Consider the following 18,155-nt stretch of genomic DNA (forward strand, 5'->3'; position numbering starts at 1 on the left):
AGGGGGGGGGGGGGTGGGTTGGGTTGGATCGATTCAAATTTTTCCTCGATTTAGTGATTTTTAGATTTCTTCTGACAAATTATGAATAAACACGACGGTTATGGAAGTTTGACCGGTCAACTACTATATGCAGCTCCTCAAATTTTATTGTCCAATGATTTAACGCAAAAATTATTTCACTGTGAAGCATTATGATTTTTCTTCGATGAATTTGAATTTTACCCACCATGACTAAAGTACCAAGGTGAATTTGGTAAACAAAAACCAGAAATGTTAATTTAATTATCTCCTAAAATCTGATGCTAAGTTGTGTTCTTAGGACAAAAAAATTGTGCTATATGTTGCTATTATCTAGATTTTGTTTCACTTTTCTTTATTTGTTCGAACGCCTCGTCTCAAAACAGTTGACGTTATGATGGAACTCTGCATAGAAGTTTATTAATTTTTTTTACTCAACTGGAGGCTTCATTGAGAAATAACGAGCCCCTCTGAACAGATTCGTAGTGTACATTCCGTGTTGTATTCAAACAAGAGTGAGATATAGTTCTGTCCTAGCTTGTCAAGGTGAAAACCACCAGAAAACTGAGGAAAAAGTAGAGAGAAGAAACCGAGATGGATTTATTGATTGTTCATAAATGAAGTTCAAATCTACAAGAGATGTCTAATGCCTCAGGCCGTTTACATAGAACATAATATTATCGCTAGGAAACAAGAAATGACACTCGATGATTTCCTCATTCTGAGAACTTTGAGAGTATAATATGTGAACCTGCATCAGCAAACCATGAAGAGATTCACAAATAAAATTGTTTAGCGAGACTACTTCTGTTCCTTTTGTCATATAAACAATCACATGTGGCGTAAACTTCCCTCCACGGTCCTTTTGAAGTTATCAGATGATGTGGCTGCAATTGGATGAATTCACATGCAACACAGCTTATGGCATTGAAAATTATAGTTGCAGAATTTATTTGCCTTGAAGGATGCAGTTGACTATTTTGGCCATAGACGCATTGTGGTTTTGTGATAGTTATACTATAGAAAAGCAGCATTTCTTCATTTTAGTCTCAGTATCTTGATACATGTCAGGAACTCTATTCAAGTAATTGAATCATGACCTTGCATCATTTTGGCTCGTGTTTTTAAGCTTATGTCTTCAGAGATGCTGATCGTATTATTTTTATCTTTTTTTTTTTCTTTTTGCCATTATTTCTGTCAGGACATGCATGACATGAGAGACTGCTACGATAGGTTACTTTCAGCTTCAGCAGCAACAGTGAATAGCATATATGGTATTTTCCCGAGCTTCTGGAACCATTTCGTAATCCAATTGATAAAGATAGCTGCCTGATTTTTGTCAATACTTAACCTTAGAGTTTGTTGTGTGGAATTTGTTCACATTTGTTGGAATTATTTTCCTTTTACATTTGCTGAGTTTTATATCTCGTGAATCTAATGAAATAAATCAATGACGAAGCCCAGCTATTTTCAGAATTTTCAGAATCGTTGGAAGAGATGGGTGATTGTCTTCTTGAGAAAACGGCTCTCAGTGACGATGAAGAAAGTGGTAAGCAGAAATTTCCTCGTACATATATACCACCGTAAGGTAAGTTTTTTGAGTAAATGAAAAATGATATGTTGTGGTTGTAACCTGTATGGAGCATTCAAGGATTGTAACCACACCAGCGCTGCCTCTGTCTGAACAGTTTTAGAATGAAAATTTTCATCACATTCACATTAACCAATCTTTCAAACTGAGCCATGTAGAGTTACCCAGGTTGCAAATTATTACTGATTCTCCCCTTTACCTTCTTTTTCCTACTTTCTGTAAATAATGATAAAGGCCCCTGCGGAATATTTTTAGGAATGCAGTTAGTCATTACGTCTATCGAACAACTTCATGTTGAGACTTTAATATTTTGTAAAACATTAGTCAATTCTTTCATTTTCTTAGAACAGCTGTTCACTAAAGAGGCTAGACAGTATACATGGATTTTATGAAAAATGTAATTGTAATCAGCAAGCAAGTTTTGTTCTTTGATTCTGTTACCGTCAAGATAAATTTTCAAATCATTTAATAGCTCTTGAAATCTGAATCTCTCTCTTTTGTTGGGTTTTCTTTTGGTCATATTGTCTATTTGGAAAAACTTATAATACAGTTACAATTTTTTCCCCTTCAAATCATACTAATTTCTGTTGCTGCGCAGGAAAAGTTTTGTTGATGCTGGGAAAAGTACAATTTGAACTTCAGAAACTTGTTGATGGTTATGTGAGTATTTAATGTTATATATGAATGGCTGTCTACTTCTTCCTTTTGTATTTTCCTGTTAGATAAACCTCTGTATTTTGTGTTTCAGCGCTCTCACGTATTACAGACAATCACAATCCCATCGGAGTCCCTTCTTAATGAACTACAGATAGTTGAGGTACATTCGCAAGAGTTGTTTGATTTTATTAATTTGACATTAGGGTAAATTGCAGCTATACATTGGCACCCAGGGTCCTCAATGATGGTTTCCGTCCGAAATATCTGTTAGGCAGACATAGAATGACAAATTTGCCCTTGCACTTGAACAAGAGAAAAACTAGACCCAAAAACAACAAAAGAAAAGATGATAAAGAAAAAGAAAATTAGTTACTTCTCTAAACAGTCCCCAATCCAACTCAACCCTGGTAGCTAGAGTTCTGAGTTCCCCTCAGCCCCACAAGGGCCACAACCACCACTGAACACCACCACTATTCTGGACCACAACAGTAAGATCTAAATCATTAACCAATTTGTTCAAATCAACGTTATATCCGGTGCCCCTAAAGATTGGGAGTTTGTGAAGTGGATTCATGGGAGTTTATCTTTATTAACCATTACATCTATAGTTCCATCATTTTTTTGCTGGATACAAGCATTCTAAGAGTGAACAACGTTTTTCTGTTTTACTCTTTTAAGGAGTGGATGGGGTCTGATTAATGTCCTTCAATGTCATCCCTGATACTCTTCCTGGTATCACTAAGGGTACTTGATCCTTCAAATTTTTGCCTCATTTTTTTCGAATTGTCCTCTGACTTTGCTATTATTACATACTTTTCATTCATAATCCATTCATCTTGGTCTTGTTTGTTTCTCATAGTAGAGTTTGTATTCTGGACAGAATACCTATAATACATTAACTTCACCAGATGTTTAACACTCACTTTTGCTTCTTTATGTGCATTTCATATCTTTGGCTGTTCATTATCTAGGATAATTTAGGCTTCTCATCATTTTTTTCCCTTTATGTAGGAGATGAAGAGGCGATGTGATGGGAAACGGTACAAATTAATTCATCCTTAGTATTTTACTTATGCCATACCTCTTGACTAATTGTTTTTGATTCTTAATTTACAATTTTTAGAGACATGTATGAAGAGATGATGAAGAAATACAAAGTAAAAGGGAGGTCGAGAAATAGTGAAGGAGAATGCTTTTCTTCACGCGAATTGCGAGTAGCTCGTGATGATTATGATGAGGAAGCAAACATATTTGTATTCCGTATGAAATCTCTAAAGCAAGGACAATCCCATAGTCTTCTAACGCAGGCAGCTAGGCATCATGCTGCACAGGTTTCACTCCTTTCCTAACAAAACATTATATGCCTGCATCTTTGATTTTTGTCGCATTACTGTTGACCTGGGTTGCTTTGTCCCTTATAACAGTTATCCTTCTTCAAGAAGGCTCTCAGTTCTCTGGAGGCAATTGAGCCACATGTCAAATTGGTTTCTGAACGACACCACATTGAGTACCAATTTAGTGGACTAGAAGATGAAAACGGGTCTAATATTGATTATGATCATGATGAAAGTAATGATGATGACAACGATACTGATGATGGTACTGCAACTACTGATGATGGAGAATTGAGCTTTGACTATGGACAAAATGATCCAGTTGTAGAAGTCTCTACATTAGCATGCTCAATGGAGGTAGGACTTGAATTTGTCTTGATACTGATACAGGGTAACTCTCATGTTTTTGAATTATATATATGTAGTGTATATAGGAGTTTCTGATTCTGGAAACTTATTGATGAAGATTTTTCATTACCAACTTACCTAAAATACATTCATTTTAAGCATAGAAGTAGAAAATAGTTTCTAATTATTTTCTTACAATAACCATTAGTTTCAAGTTAAGAAAAATTTCAATTCGATATTTTGACGAGTTCTCATTTTGTCAGAAAATTTTGAAGTATTAAAAAGACTAGTATATTTTTATAATATAAACAATTATTCTGATTACTCAATCATACCATTATTCTCACTCGTCTATTATCTTTCTCTCCATTCTTTCCCATTTACATAACTTGGGCTTTAAGTTTCCGGCATCATGATTATCTTTGGGGCTGGATGAGCAATAAAGTTTTGTTGGCAGATTCTGAAAAAAGATGCGTAAAATCATTCAGATGTCAGAGAAGCAAACTATAGAAGATCACAGACGTAGACTGCTCCATCCAATATGCTATAAAATAGAAAACAAGAAGAATTGCTTAAGATAGATAGAGAGGTTGACATTAACTCGCGTGAATGAGCAGTCTTTAAAAAGATTCAAGTCTTGGTGGTTTAATTAAGGAAATGGTTCTTGATAGAGCAGAGTGGAAATCATTGAATATTGATGCTTCCATGCACTGGCAGCCACAATATATGACTTTATTGTAGCTTTGAACAATGAACCATAACACCTTAGTTTTGATGTGTTAACATTAGGCGTTTTGAACACACACAAATATATGTGTTATTCTTTATCTGTTGGATCATGCAACTTTGCTCAATGGTCAGGTGAAGTGCATAGACCTAGAACACCAGAATGAACAAATTGGTATGAGGTTGATGTCCCTTGCTGTCTGGCATGTGTAATGGAGAATTCTTTACGAAGTTGTTCTTTCCCTAGACTGTTGATCAAATGCCGTTCTTAATGAAATTCATTTACAGCGCATTATCTTTATTTCTAAACTACTTCATAATATATTGGGTGATCCAGAATATCTTGAAAGAAAATGCCCAACTGATATGCTGACATAAACTAACTTGAAGGTTTCAGAAAAAAACATATGGGGCTCTAAATAGATGTAATTGGGACCATGGGGAAAAGTTATTTAGGTTTTAATTGGGTTGTCCCAATATGAAGCCGTGACTGAAAAGAAAAGTTTGTACAGTTCACATCTTGAGCTTGACCTGGAATGAATGTGTTTGTGTACGAATGGAATTGGTTGGCATGCATGTTAGCTATCCAGCGATTTGTTATAATTAGATTGTTGTATTTTGTTTTAAAGGTTTATTGCTTTCATTTTTTTATTTTTTTTATACGATATTTGTTTCAGCCTATATTAAGCCACTGAAGTTGATTCCTTCTACTGAATGTGTTTACAGGAAAATTTAGAAAGAAATCCCGGTCAAAATTCTTTTTCCTTCCGCAGAGAGTTTAAGACAATTAGCAAATCAGCACCTCTCCTTCCTGAAAAGAAATTCGATCCAGCTGGGAGGCTGTCGCAGTTGCGGCCTTCACCATCACACAAGTTCGCATCATATGTGCTACCCACGCCAGTGGAGATAAAGGACCCAGGTACTCGAAAATCAGATGCTGAAGCTCCTCAACCAAGACAAGCGAGAGTGAACTTGTGGCATTCGTCCCCTTTGGTGCATAACAAATATGAAAAGCTTGTGGCAAATGAAAAATTGTCCGGGCCTATGATCTTAGATTCAGAATCAGTGCTCAAAGAAAGCAACATCAATTCAAGAGGCAGTCAATTGCCCCCTTCATTCTCTGATGGCCGCTCATCAAAACAGTTTGATCCAAGTGTTGCATCTAATACTAAGAAAGTCAAAAGACAAGCCTTTTCTGGTCCATTAACAGGCCAGCCATGGCCAAACTACCCAAATTTCTGGTCAAGTGGTCCGATTATGTCATCAGGTTATCCTCCATTTTCAGGGTCCCTCTTGCGCACTCCGTTACCTCGGCCCACGTCAACTCCCAAATTGTCTTCATGTGTTTCGCCTTCTTTTGTGTCATCACCTAAAATAAGTGAACTTCACGAGCTTCCTCTGCCTCCGGCTCATTTAACATCTAAGAGGCCATCCAATCTCGTTGCTCATTCAGGTCCCTTGGTATCTAAAGGTAATGAGCTATCTGTTTCAAACATATCGATGATGTCCACAGCAAAGTCTACACCTCCAATGCCCGAAACAATTTCTCGTAGTTATTCTATTCCTTCTGAAGGTCAAATGGAAGTGGCACTGCGTGTTCCTTCAGAAGCTTCTCAAACTCTAGAGATGGCTGATGAGATTTCTACACCACCTTTAACACCAACTTCCTTACCTAATAACCGATCACCATCCCCTACATCTGGATGACATCTTGGTCAGTTACACTAGAGGTAACTTTACAACTCGTTGTCTAAATGATGTCCATTAATCTTCTTTTTCATTTTTAAGATTATAAATTGCAATTTGGTTAAAAAAGGCTGTTTCGGGCTGGGCAGCATGCTTCTGGCTTTCCATCCTGAGAAGTACAGTTCAACATATGGTCGTAGGATATCCTGTGTTTGGATTTGATCTTAAATTGTGCATGGGGTGGGTTGGCTTTGAAGCTGTGTTGCCATTTTTGAGATCTAGGTGTACTTTTTTTTCTTTATTCTTTTTTTAAATTTCAAAACGAACATATGGTAGTTGTAATTTATCGAGTTGATAATTCTTGCAAGTGTATCCACAATCTCTAAAAGTTCCACAATGCAGAAGTCCTCTTGGTGTAATCATGATTAACTAAATAGTTTGTTGTCGCACTGCTTTCACGAAAAATATATGAAATTCAATAGCTGTCTACTTGCATCGGCACTCTTTTAAAAGGCTAAATGATTTTGTGAATTTGGTCTAACTTTGCAAAGTACAACAACGAGCAATTTTTTCTACTTTTATGCACACTTGGCCTAGGTTGGACAATAATTATTTTTCTCGTCGAAACAAACGTGTAATCCACAAATATTTCTCTCTTTTAAAAATAAAATATAGAAATGAAATGCAAGTTTGAGGGATGTAAGAGTTGATCTACAACAAATAAAAGGCAAACAACTTGTTATTCAGGTCGAACAATTGAGAACCATAATCCTGGACATTTAATCATAATGATAATATGGAGAGTTTTATAATTGGATATGTTATTGATTTTTTTTTGTTGAAAAAATGGCTACGATTTGGAGACGTCCAACGGAATTTGCTAAAATTTGGGAGTTCGATCGAAAAAAAAAAAAAAAAAAAAAAAAAAAAAAAAAAGGTGTTATTTTCTCAAAATCTTATATTTTGAGTATATTTTAATCGAATGGTTGTAGCACAACTCCTTAGCTTCCAAAGTTGCTTTTCTCTATGCGTTGGAACCTAGAAAACAATAGGTTGGGTCGGGAATGCAAGAAATGAAAATTAAAAATGGAAGTATGCAGAGAGGTCACAAAATGCAAAAGAATAAAATCAGGTGGAAATTATATCCAACCATTCATTTTCAAAAATCAAATCTAAAGTTTGTTAGGATATAAATTTAAAATTTTAATACTAATAAATTAAATTAATCTATCCATCCCATCCCATCCTATCCCACAAACCCTCACCCCAATCCAAACCTTAAATCATTTGCCACTTTCTTATTTCTTAATAGTTTTCCTTCTCACTTCTCTAGCAACACAACCTCCGTGCGAGATGGCACATTCCACGTTGAGGCACGGCATCAAAGGAGTAGCCACTGCTTCGCGTAGCTACAACGCAGCACCTCTATGCTCGGATGAGAAGCTCTGCGCAGTGCGATGCCTCACCTCTGGGAGCAGGGATGGAGCCAGAACTTAATGTTACGAGTACGAAATACCTACTTGTGCTTACATAGTTTGACGCCGACAAAGTGAACAAGTAATTAGATGAATTATTAAGCTTTTTGTGATGTTTTAAAAACAAACCAATCAAATGCCTATAAACAATTTTGAACAAAAAATTCATTAAAAACTAAAAGTATGCAACAAACAAAAATCATAAAATATAACTAATATAACCATAAACATAGCATAAATCAGAAATCATCAAACACATTACACATAGCAAAAAATTAGAACATCAGATATGTTATAAGTTTATAATTTATAAATCCATATTAAACCCTCAAGGTTTAAGAACACAATGAATGAAAAAAAAAAAAAAGTAATTTTGATTTAAGTATTGAAAAAGGACACAACTATTAACCAATAATTGAAGGAAAACGAGTTACTAGCTGAAAATGAGGTTTAATCGAAGGAGTAAGGAGTTACTAGCCGATCTGAAGCTCTTCAAATTTCAGAGGTGCTTCCTTGCTTGTGGTTGACGGTAGGCGTTGGTGGCTCTCTGATGAGATGGTAGCTAGGGAAAATAATAGAAAAATTAGGGATTAGGTTTATTCAAAGATTTGAGAATTTTTGTTTTTCAAAATTTCAACTAAGTGACGGGAATTGTGGGAGGAATGAAGAGGATATTTGTTGTGCAATTGGGTAATGGGCTTTTGGATCCTAAAACAAATCTTTGAGCCAAGTATAAAATAAGAAACAAATTTTACAAATCGTGGTGGGCTGCTTAATGGTTAGTGGGCTAGTATACTAAAATTAAAATATTTGAACATTGTTTTCGGCCTTTTATTGGACATGGGTTTGGGCAGCATTGGACTACAGCCTAGTACTGTCCTCTCCTCAATCCGTCTTTATATACGAGCAATGGCGATCTAGTAGTTTTACCTGGTCACAAATCGTTGGCGTTTAATGTCTTATAATATTGCGAGACAATCTAAACTTTTCTCCGACAGGATCATAGCGCCACTTGCTGCTTCTGTGGTGTTGCAATGGATGGGGAGGTTTTAGGTTGCCACTCTTACCTTCCCAAGTTGGCCAAACTGAGCAGTTTGTGGTGCTTTTGCAGTGATTTTTGCGACGTGTTTTTGAGGTGGTGGTAGTGCAAGCAGTGTTAGTGTGCGGTGGTTCTATGAATTTTTTGGTGGGGGTGGTGGTCGTGGTGTGGTATAGATGTAGATAGAAGAGATGGTGGTATATGGTGGTGGTGCGATGTGGGTGTGGATTCTTCTAGGGATGGCAAAATAGCTTGTGGGCTCGGGTCACCCATGGCTTGGCCCGTAAAAAACTCGAGCCAGCCTCGCTCAGGGCTCGATTTCACCAAGCCTAGACTCTAGTCGAGCCTCATGTTGGGGTGGCGCGGTGAGCCCGAGCCAGCCCGTGTGGCTCTGGGTCGGCTCGAAATAAAAAAATAATAATAATAAATTTGTAAAGGCAACTCACGAAGGAAATAAAGATTAAAAAAAAGGCTCAATAAAGCTTGAGCTTTCAGCTCGAGTCGAGCTTTTGCTCAGCTAGGACCAAAAGAAGCTCGAGCCTCAATTTTTGGCTCAACTTGTTGACACCCCTAGTTGTGATCTACGGTGGTAGTGTGGTGGCACAGTGTTGTGGTGGTTTTCTCAAATGTTGTGGTGATGCTGGAGAGGTGGTGGTTTAATTGGTAGTGGTGGTGGATTGGACACTGCTGATAGTGGATCTAGTGTTGGTGGGGATAGATTTGGTAGTGCATCTGGCTGTGGTCTAACAGTGGCTGGGTTTGGGGTGGTCCTGGCGGCAACGATTTTGGTGGTGATGCTATTGGTGACAATGGTAATGGTGGTCACAAGTGTTGGAGGTGGTTACAAAAGATTTGATTGATCATATAACCATTAAATTGGTTAGTATATAAATAATAAACAATATGTGATTAATGAAAAGGATAAATTGTGATCAAGAAATAATGTGTAATCTAAAAAATTGTTAAGTGGCCGATCATTTATGACTCTATAGTAAATCAACAAAGCTACACACACAGGGATGAAAAAGAGGGTTTGGATCCAGATGTCACGTATCAACAATTGATTGGACAGTTAAAAAAAAACAGGTGCTGACATGTTACCAGTCCTGGGATTTAAACTTGGGATGAACATAATTATTCATAATAAATTGTGACTTATAATATTTGTGATTTGTGATCGATAAATAAATTATAAATTATAAAGTTTTTATTTGTGATCGATGAACATATTGTTACTTGTAAACTTTTCTGAATTATGACCATAAAATAATTTGTGACATAAAAATTTTAATTTGTGATCGAAAAATAATATATAACTAATTAAATTGTTAATTTGTGATTAAATTGTTTAGATTCGTGACCTTAATATATTTAATTAATAAAATAAATAAATAATTAATTAATTTATAAATAAATTTTAATAAATTTCGTGACACTTAACCAATTAATTATGAAATTTTCCCTAAAATCAAATTGGAAAATATTTGGTGTAATGTACAATTTTATGTAGTGAATATGAGCAATTAAGGCCCAAAGTTGGAAAGTGTAAGTCCACTGTTCAAACCCAACCTTTAAGTCCGATTCTCCCATTCCCTTTTATGTCAATCCAACAAACAGTTGCACTCACTGTTACTCCCCGGATGGCGACGGAGATACAGGCGACGGACGGCCTAAATTCCTCCGACCCACCAACCACGGCGGCGACATTTCCAGAACCACCTCCAATCGAACATCCTACCACCACTAACCCAACCTTAGCTACCAACGCTGCCAATATCGACCCAGGCCCTAGCCTAGCCCCCAAACGCCAGCGCCGCCCCAGCGTCCGCCTGGGAGAGATCGGGGGAGACCCACCTTACGACACCAACAACCACCACATTCGCCGCCCCAACAAAACCTGGCGCTTCCACAAGGACCCATCCTTTGCCGCCAAGACCTCCAAAACTCGGCCCCTCACCAACCTCGTCAATGGTGGTGCCGACACAAATTACCGGGATGCTTTTGACCAAACCGAGAATTATGCTTCAGCAGCGGACTTCATTCACAGAAGGCCCAAGAACAAGAAGCCTATCAAGCGGGCTCGCACCAATTGGAATAAATTCGACTCCATCCTTAATAACGGAGTAGGCGGCGGCGGCGGTGGAGGAGTAGTCGACAGCTCAAACGCTTTTCAAGAAGAAAACGAGAATAATAATGGAGAGATTAGGGATTTCGAGCCCGAGGGCTCGGAGAGTCCTTTGTTAAAAGAGCATAGCCCGGTTAATTCTATAGAGAATATGGGTTTGCAGTTTTGGGATCGACAAAGGAGGGGAAGTAGGGTTCGGGTTTCAGAGAGCAATGGAATAACTCAGAATGAGGTCAATTCGCAGGATCAGCATAATGAAGCAAGCAACGGGGTGAGGGAGTGGTTGGTTGGCCTGGGATTAGGAAGATACGCTCCAGTTTTTGAGATACATGAGGTGGACACTGAAGTCTTGCCGATTTTAACTCTGGAGGATCTCAAGGACATGGGGATCAATGCTGTTGGTTCAAGGAGGAAAATTTACTCTGCAATTCTCAAGCTCCAAAAAGGGTTTTTGTGAGTTCTTAATGTTGTGTATAAGTTGGTTTAGTATTTTTGGTTTGTTGGCCTCTTCCTTTTATTTCTAGTAACCTGAATAATGATGGTATAATTTAATTATGGTGGCCTAGTTTTGGAGTTAGTTTTGTATCTTTGAACTGGTTGTCTTGTTAGTTTTTGTGAAATGTAACTGTCAATGTATAGAAGAAGATGGCCAAGAAAGAAAGATTATGAGTTTGTTGGACTATTATATCCTTGAAACATCTCGATTAAGTGCATAAGTTATAGGATCAAATGAATTGATAAAAAATCAGTCTTTTGGAAGGTTTTGCGTTAAATAGAGGGCATTCTGTTTTGATTTTTTTCCTCCGAACCTGCCCTCGTTGAATATCCTGAGTGATGATTTTCTTTTCTTAACTAAGCATTCGGTCCTAGGTCCCGGTTTACTGGTTCTCAGTGTATCAATATAGTTAGTAGTATCTAATATGAATGACAAGGCAATCACTTTTCCTGTTTTGTTTATTTGCAACTATGTTGTGGAATATGTTAATTTTTAAGCCCGTTTGACTTTTGCTTTTCATGGAATAACTTTTTGAAGAAGTTTGTTTGGAAATTAATTTTGAAAGAGTTTCCTATTTCGGAAGAGCTTTGGAGGAAGCCATATTAGATCAGTTTTCTCTAAAAGCTCGTCTAATTAGAAGAAACACTTTCATAAAGTTAGCCAAACGGGTCAAAAAGTAGCCTTCTCAAAAGCTGCTACTTTTTGCTTCTCGAAAGCCATGCCAAAGTGGAACTTTTTGGCTTTATTAATGCAGCAGTCAATTTTTGCTGAACCCAAAATATACACTGCTAAATTTGTGTATCTTTTCAGGAGATAATGTTGACTAATAAATTTATTGATGTTGAGGTGTATAGGAAGATTTATGCTTTACTCGTTTGGTCAGAATATGCAATGTTTACATTATTTATTTCTTCATGATTGTGGAACTGCGTCTAGCAAATGAAGCTTTATGCCAACTCCACAATGAATCCTGCTTAAACCCCAGGCTGAGAGGCATCCTATTTTGGTTTTAATTTCTGGAAGAAAATTGATATTGTGAACCAAGGTTTATTATAGTCTATGCATCCGAGCTTAATCATTTCAATATGTATTTAGATGTGACATTTTTTAACAATGATTCATCGGGTTTTTGTGCAGTTGCACTTACAGTTGATAGAAGTTGACTTGGCTTTCAAAGTAAAAGAAAATCTTTTATGCAAATTTGAAAGTTAGAGAAACAGGTTAATAGTCTGATGGAGTCTGCCAAATGTGATTTTCAGGAATTGAACTTCTCTAGGGAGAAATGTTTCGTGCATAAACCATTTGATGTCCTTTAATTGTTGACGAGTCATTTGATCAAAAATAGCGAAGGGGAAGCATATTTTTTTCATTTAACATAGAAGCAGGTAAGTAGGTTTTCGTATAAACAATGATTATTAGGTATATGAGCAATCACACTTTCGGTTGAGAGAAGTTGACTTGGCTTCTGTGTGAAAGACAAACATTCACACGAAATTGGAAAGCTTGTCAAAGAGGTAAAAGTCTGATGGGTGGGAAGTACAACAATCGGATGCAATTTATATTCTAGGTTAGATAGATTTGAGAGACTGCTTTGTTGCACAAGAGGGCCAATCCAAAACAGGCCCTGTTTTTAATTCCCAAGTAAACTTTGATTTATGTATGTGATTGCTGTTTAAATTTGTTGTTGACAACAAGGCGTGCAGTGGAGGAAATGGTAAATTCTGATAGTTACCAAGTTTTGTGAATTTAACTTGCTTTTCTTAGGCGGTTCACATCCATGAAAAGCAGAAAAGGAAACTGAGAGGTAGCGAATCTTTTGGCCACTAGGGTGTTGAACTTGGACGAAAATAATGGATTAAAAACTTACGTGTACACTTGAGCTATGTTAATTTTCAAATCTGTCGATATTAGTGTATGATAAAATTCTTCCCAACCTTATTGTTCCATTGTTTGATCAATGTTTTTAGTTTGTCTGCTGTCATTTGCAGTTGTATTTCTATCAGTGGAGCGTAGCAGGGCATATTGCAGCCTTAAATACGACAGTCATGTAATACTTGTGTGCGTCTGTGCGTGTACCATTCTCTGCTTGTATGGTGGCTGCTATCTTCAGTTTAGAGGGCCTGTTTATTGGCTCGTCTCCATACCCATGCCGGTAAATAAGCCTAGCCAATCAAGTGTCGATGGATGGAACTAGTGTCAATATGTTATGTGCCTCTGTTTTTATCATTATATTCTCAACTTTTGTCATCTCTCAACCCGATTGAAGATCTTGAATAGCACGTAAGCATCAAACTCAGCTACGTTTCGAATTAGCTTTGTATGTCTACTCCACTCAATTTTGAGACTTTTGCTACATCGGTTTTTGTCAGCAAATAGCAAGATCATTTTGAAGGTAATGTCACGGATGCAGCGTAATAGTTTACCTTCTATTTTATTTAAAATAAATTGGGTTTGTCAAATTAAATTTGATGCAATCTGTTCATTATGACGGACCGGTTCATGAACCGGCTGAATAATGCTAGGTTGGTTCTGATCTAATTTTTCAATGGAAAAGTTTCACTATCTACAATTAAAAAAAAAAAAAAAAAATGTAAATATTTTCAATCTTAATTTATTTTTCAAAATAATGTGTTACACATTTTGAAACATTTGTTGTTACTCTTTTTGTAACAAATATAACAATATAACACAAAGTGTTGTGTATAACTATTGTAACAAATTGTGTTACACCATCGTCGCCACCACCACAAACCATCACATAAATACATACGATCACCACTAGCCACAAATTACCAAAAAGATTTAATTTTTAAGGATTACTCACTGCCACAGTATGATACAAGTGTAACAAACAATGTTATTGTAACACACCGTGTTAAGTCGTAAACACCACAGAAATCAATCATGACTAGCAGATCATATTTTTTCTGCAATATGAGATGGTGGTGTTGGTGGTAATGGCTGGTGGGAGTGAAGAAGGTAGAATTCATTTTTTCTTCTCCAGTAAATCATAGTTGGTTTATAGACTGAGATTTGGTTGGGATTTTGGACGGTGGCAATGAATGAAGGTGGCGGCGGCTATGTGGCTACATGATGGATTTAGAGGTGGCGACGGCAGTGGGTGAGGTTGATGGGAGTGGGCCGAGTGACTGTGAGTGCTTTTTTAGAGTAGGGTACGAGAATGAAAAGTGAATTTTAAATCGGATAGTGGGGTTGGAATAAATTTACGAACAGTACAAATGGAAATTAAAAATCAGTATTTCAATTTTTCCAACGTGGTGAGTCACCCAAGCCTATTTTGATACAGCTAAATAACGGACAATTTTAAAAAACAGTTACGATTTTTCAATTTGACAAATTTTACTTATAGCCCTAACACTAACGTAATCCTCTTAAAGTTTTAAGAGTATCATACCATTACCCATGTCTAAAGAATAAAATCTCATGAATTCAAATACAGAAGTTAGAAAATCCTAGGGTAGCTGAAAATAAGGAACGGTAACAAAAGAAAATTAAAATTTTGAAAACGTTGTTATTTTTAATGAAGAAAAGGAAAGAAACTGTTTAAATACCAATTAGAGTCCTACCATTCTTCTTATAAATCCTTTTTTCTATCGTTTTTGAATTCAATTAAGCGTTTCATCAATTCAATGGAGAAAAACAATGACGAACTACGACGATCCTCCTCCCATTCATGGTGGTCGGATAGCTCTCAATGGTTTTACAACACTCTATCAGGTCTCTCTCTCACTCAACACACGCAAGATTGTACATATAGTATGATTTTATGTATGAATTTGTTTTATTGATTTCACTATTCTCTTTTATCGTTTTCCATATTTATATCTGATTTTTTAAATGACTTTTTTGAATGTACTGATAGATGTTAAGAGTAATTAAAAATGTTGTTTGAGAAGAAATAAAACGAAGAGACTAATTGGTTTTCACATATGATGAATGTAGAGTTGGATAAAATGATAAGGATGATTTTGGACGTAATTGAAGACGACGATGGAGCCACATTTGCGAAGAGAGCCGAGATGTACTACGGAAAGAGACCACAACTCATTAAAATGGTTGAAGAGCTTCAAAGATTATACCGAGCTTTGGCCATTAAGTATGATGAGCTAATGTTCAAATCCCAAGCATCACATGAAGAGAATAAATTGTTGGATTCTTCACAAAACCTGTTGCATTATCCAAGTACTAATCCTGCTTCTGAATCTAAAAATTCCATCTTTGAGTTCGGGTCGTCCTCAAGTAACTTATCACCGAATTCAAGCAAGAACCCATCTAATTTTAAGGGATCAGATCATGTTCATTCAATAAGCGACAAGAACAACACTAGTGACGGATTCCCAGAGGTGAAAATTTCCACTCAACGTTTACGTTACTTCAAACTTCTCGAGGAGACTTTGTCCGAATGGATAATAAGAAATGATGAGAACAGGACAGTAATCAACAAGTTACACAAGGAGAACTGGATTCTCAGAAATTCGAAGTCGACGCTCAGAATGAAGCTGAAAGCAAAACTGAAGGGATGCTTCTGCTTCCGATGAGTTAGTTTCATCATCCCTGTAATTGTTTTCTCATATGCTTTAACATTTAAAAGCTCTGTTGCTTTCTTCAGTCTCCGACCGCAGTGTAATAATGTAACTGACATTTTTTGGTAAGGTGGATTCATAAAATAGTAATGCACCTATTCTCTACTCTATTGGGTTGTACGGTAAAGTGAAAGTGAGTTTGGTTGTTGAGGAATCGAATGATCAACGGAAAACAATATAAGTATATTAATCAAACATTAAATGGTCATTTGAAAACATTAATCTTGAAATCCAACGGCTCGTTTGAGTCTCGATGAATTTTGATACCACAAACATTTATATATTAGTTATTTTATTCAATACCAGATTTTACCCAGACGAGTACATTTAATATTATAAGTCACTAGACTAATCCGACAAGACCCAGGAGCGGTTGTTTTTATCGTTCCCAAACCGTAAAGTCTCCACGAAAATCAGAATACCTGCTAGGTTTATTTTTATTTATTTTATTTATTTGTCTTGAATATAAAGGGCAAAAACTTGTTTCAAAACGGTTCACGTGAAGCAGAAAAATCAATTAAACAAAAAATGAATTCTGCTATTAGGGGTATTTTCTCTTCCTTCAACAATACCCAGCATGAAAATGAGAGCAATTGCTTGTACGTGAATGACAATAATAGCGATCTATCTTTAGATTCCCACAACTCACATAACAATCATGATTCAGTTACTCATAACTTGGGCAACCACAATGTAATTGAAAATTCAGTGTTTCATCAAATAGGTTCGTACTCAGACTCTGCAGGTTAAGGTATTAACCTGACTGACTCAGTTTTTCTTAGCAGTGTTAGTAACCACCCTTTTGATAATATCCCGGACTTAAGGTGTAGTTCTGGGTTCAAGAAGTCCATAATTTGGCTTTTAATTTTTCTTTTTTGATGGGATTAAATGGTTTGAGTGGTTCTGATTTGAGATTGATTTCTCAGAACTCGGAAACCGTTTGCTTTATCTGATTGATGATAGTGGTGGTGCCGCCACTGTGGCTGANTGATTTGAGATTGATTTCTCAGAACTCGGAAACCGTTTGCTTTATCTGATTGATGATAGTGGTGGTGCCGCCACTGTGGCTGATTCGAGTCCATTGGATGTGGATAGCTATGGGAGTTCATATCCCAGAGGAAAAATGTTGGGGACACTTGCTAGTTTAATTTCGGCTGGCTCTTACCTCAATCTACTCCAGAAAAGGTAGTTTTCTGTATAGAGAAAATGTGGGGGATTTTGGAGTTTTCGATCAAGAAAATTCTCGAACTTCTGCTGTTTGAACCTTGAATGCTACAAAAGAACAACGGAGAAGCTAACGTTGATGAAATTAACGTTTCCTCCTGATGAAAATTGTAAGCTAGAGTTGAGTGCAAGTAATAGCATAGGTAGTTCAGTGAATGATGGTGATGGACGAAGGAAAGAAAGGGAAGCCTCCCGCCAAAAATCTAACGGCAGAAAGGAGGAGGAGGCAAAGGCTGAATTATAGGCTTTACAGGTTGAGTTCCGTTATCCCAAAAGAGATTCATCTACAAATGTACCTTTCTTTAACTATGATTTGTGTTCACTCTTTTGACGTCAGTTCTTTTATGGAATTAAAGGGTACTGGTTTTCTTTTTTTTTTTTTTTTTTTTTGATAACCCAGGTGTCCCAGCTTAGCCGGACTAAATCCTGGACCTCTAGCCCCCGGCCTCTCAGTGACTAGTGGAGGTAAATCGCAGGTTGTGCCCTTATTGGTTCCCACATGGCTTTTACTCCTTCCCCAAAGGGACCCTCTTCCATGGTTATTATATCACCAAGCTGCTCCAACCCTTCCTCTGGTTATTACATCACTTCGCTGCTCCAACCAGGAATCGAACTCCCCACACTTGGTTGCAGAGCCCCCCAATGTGATTGTTCCGCCAACTTGGATGTGCCCTGAGGGGCATACTGGTTTTCTTTCTATTATGGTTGATTGCAATGCCAACCTTGTTCCAGAGCATTTGATACCAGAGTTAGCTTCTTAGCTGTGTGATTTATCCGTTGTAGCCGATTACTATTGTGATTCATCAAACGGCCTTTTCAATTGCTTGATTAC

The 18,155-nt window shown here is 37.0% G+C and overlaps 3 protein-coding genes across 4 annotated transcripts; all 3 read left to right on the forward strand.

The window, feature by feature from the left end:
- Positions 1–1,197: 1,197 nt before the first annotated feature.
- LOC111403408 (uncharacterized protein At2g33490-like) lies at positions 1,198–6,818 on the forward strand. Of its 2 annotated transcripts, XM_023031910.1 has the most exons (9): positions 1,198–1,292; positions 1,493–1,567; positions 2,208–2,269; positions 2,358–2,426; positions 3,278–3,306; positions 3,390–3,597; positions 3,691–3,957; positions 5,401–6,404; positions 6,491–6,818. In XM_023031910.1, exons 1-8 carry the CDS (start codon positions 1,223–1,225, stop codon positions 6,379–6,381), a joined length of 1,761 nt encoding a protein of 586 aa, XP_022887678.1. In that variant the 5' UTR covers positions 1,198–1,222; the 3' UTR covers positions 6,382–6,404; positions 6,491–6,818. The 2 variants fall into 2 exon arrangements, with proteins under 2 accessions (XP_022887678.1, XP_022887677.1); XM_023031909.1 differs by having other exon boundaries at positions 5,401–6,818.
- A 3,605-nt stretch (positions 6,819–10,423) lies between these two features.
- LOC111403409 lies at positions 10,424–13,807 on the forward strand. Its single transcript, XM_023031911.1, has 2 exons — positions 10,424–11,452; positions 13,484–13,807. Exons 1-2 carry the CDS (start codon positions 10,473–10,475, stop codon positions 13,506–13,508), a joined length of 1,005 nt encoding a protein of 334 aa, XP_022887679.1. The 5' UTR covers positions 10,424–10,472; the 3' UTR covers positions 13,509–13,807.
- Positions 13,808–15,123: 1,316 nt separating this feature from the next.
- LOC111404899 (protein NETWORKED 4B-like) lies at positions 15,124–16,163 on the forward strand. Its single transcript, XM_023033628.1, has 2 exons — positions 15,124–15,233; positions 15,459–16,163. The coding sequence occupies exons 1-2, from the start codon at positions 15,146–15,148 to the stop codon at positions 16,052–16,054; spliced, it is 684 nt and encodes a 227-aa protein (XP_022889396.1). The 5' UTR covers positions 15,124–15,145; the 3' UTR covers positions 16,055–16,163.
- The last annotated feature ends 1,992 nt before the right edge of the window (positions 16,164–18,155 follow it).

Source organism: Olea europaea, chromosome 11, assembly GCF_002742605.1.
Source record: "Olea europaea var. sylvestris chromosome 11, O_europaea_v1, whole genome shotgun sequence".
NCBI lineage: Eukaryota > Viridiplantae > Streptophyta > Magnoliopsida > Lamiales > Oleaceae > Olea > Olea europaea.

Bases quoted from the DNA above. Each gene is read 5' to 3' on its own strand.
- LOC111403409 (XM_023031911.1), top strand. From the start codon at position 10,473: ATGTCAATCCAACAAACAGTTGCACTCACTGTTACTCCCCGGATGGCG. The intron at 11,453-13,483 runs GTGAGTTCTTAA...TGTCATTTGCAG, and splicing joins AAGCTCCAAAAAGGGTTTTT to TTGTATTTCTATCAGTGGAG.
- LOC111403408 (XM_023031909.1), top strand. From the start codon at position 1,223: ATGCATGACATGAGAGACTGCTACGATAGGTTACTTTCAGCTTCAGCA. The intron at 2,270-2,357 runs GTGAGTATTTAA...TTTGTGTTTCAG, and splicing joins AGAAACTTGTTGATGGTTAT to CGCTCTCACGTATTACAGAC. The intron at 3,598-3,690 runs GTTTCACTCCTT...CCCTTATAACAG, and splicing joins CTAGGCATCATGCTGCACAG to TTATCCTTCTTCAAGAAGGC.
- LOC111404899 (XM_023033628.1), top strand. From the start codon at position 15,146: ATGGAGAAAAACAATGACGAACTACGACGATCCTCCTCCCATTCATGG. The intron at 15,234-15,458 runs GTCTCTCTCTCA...TGATGAATGTAG, and splicing joins GTTTTACAACACTCTATCAG to AGTTGGATAAAATGATAAGG.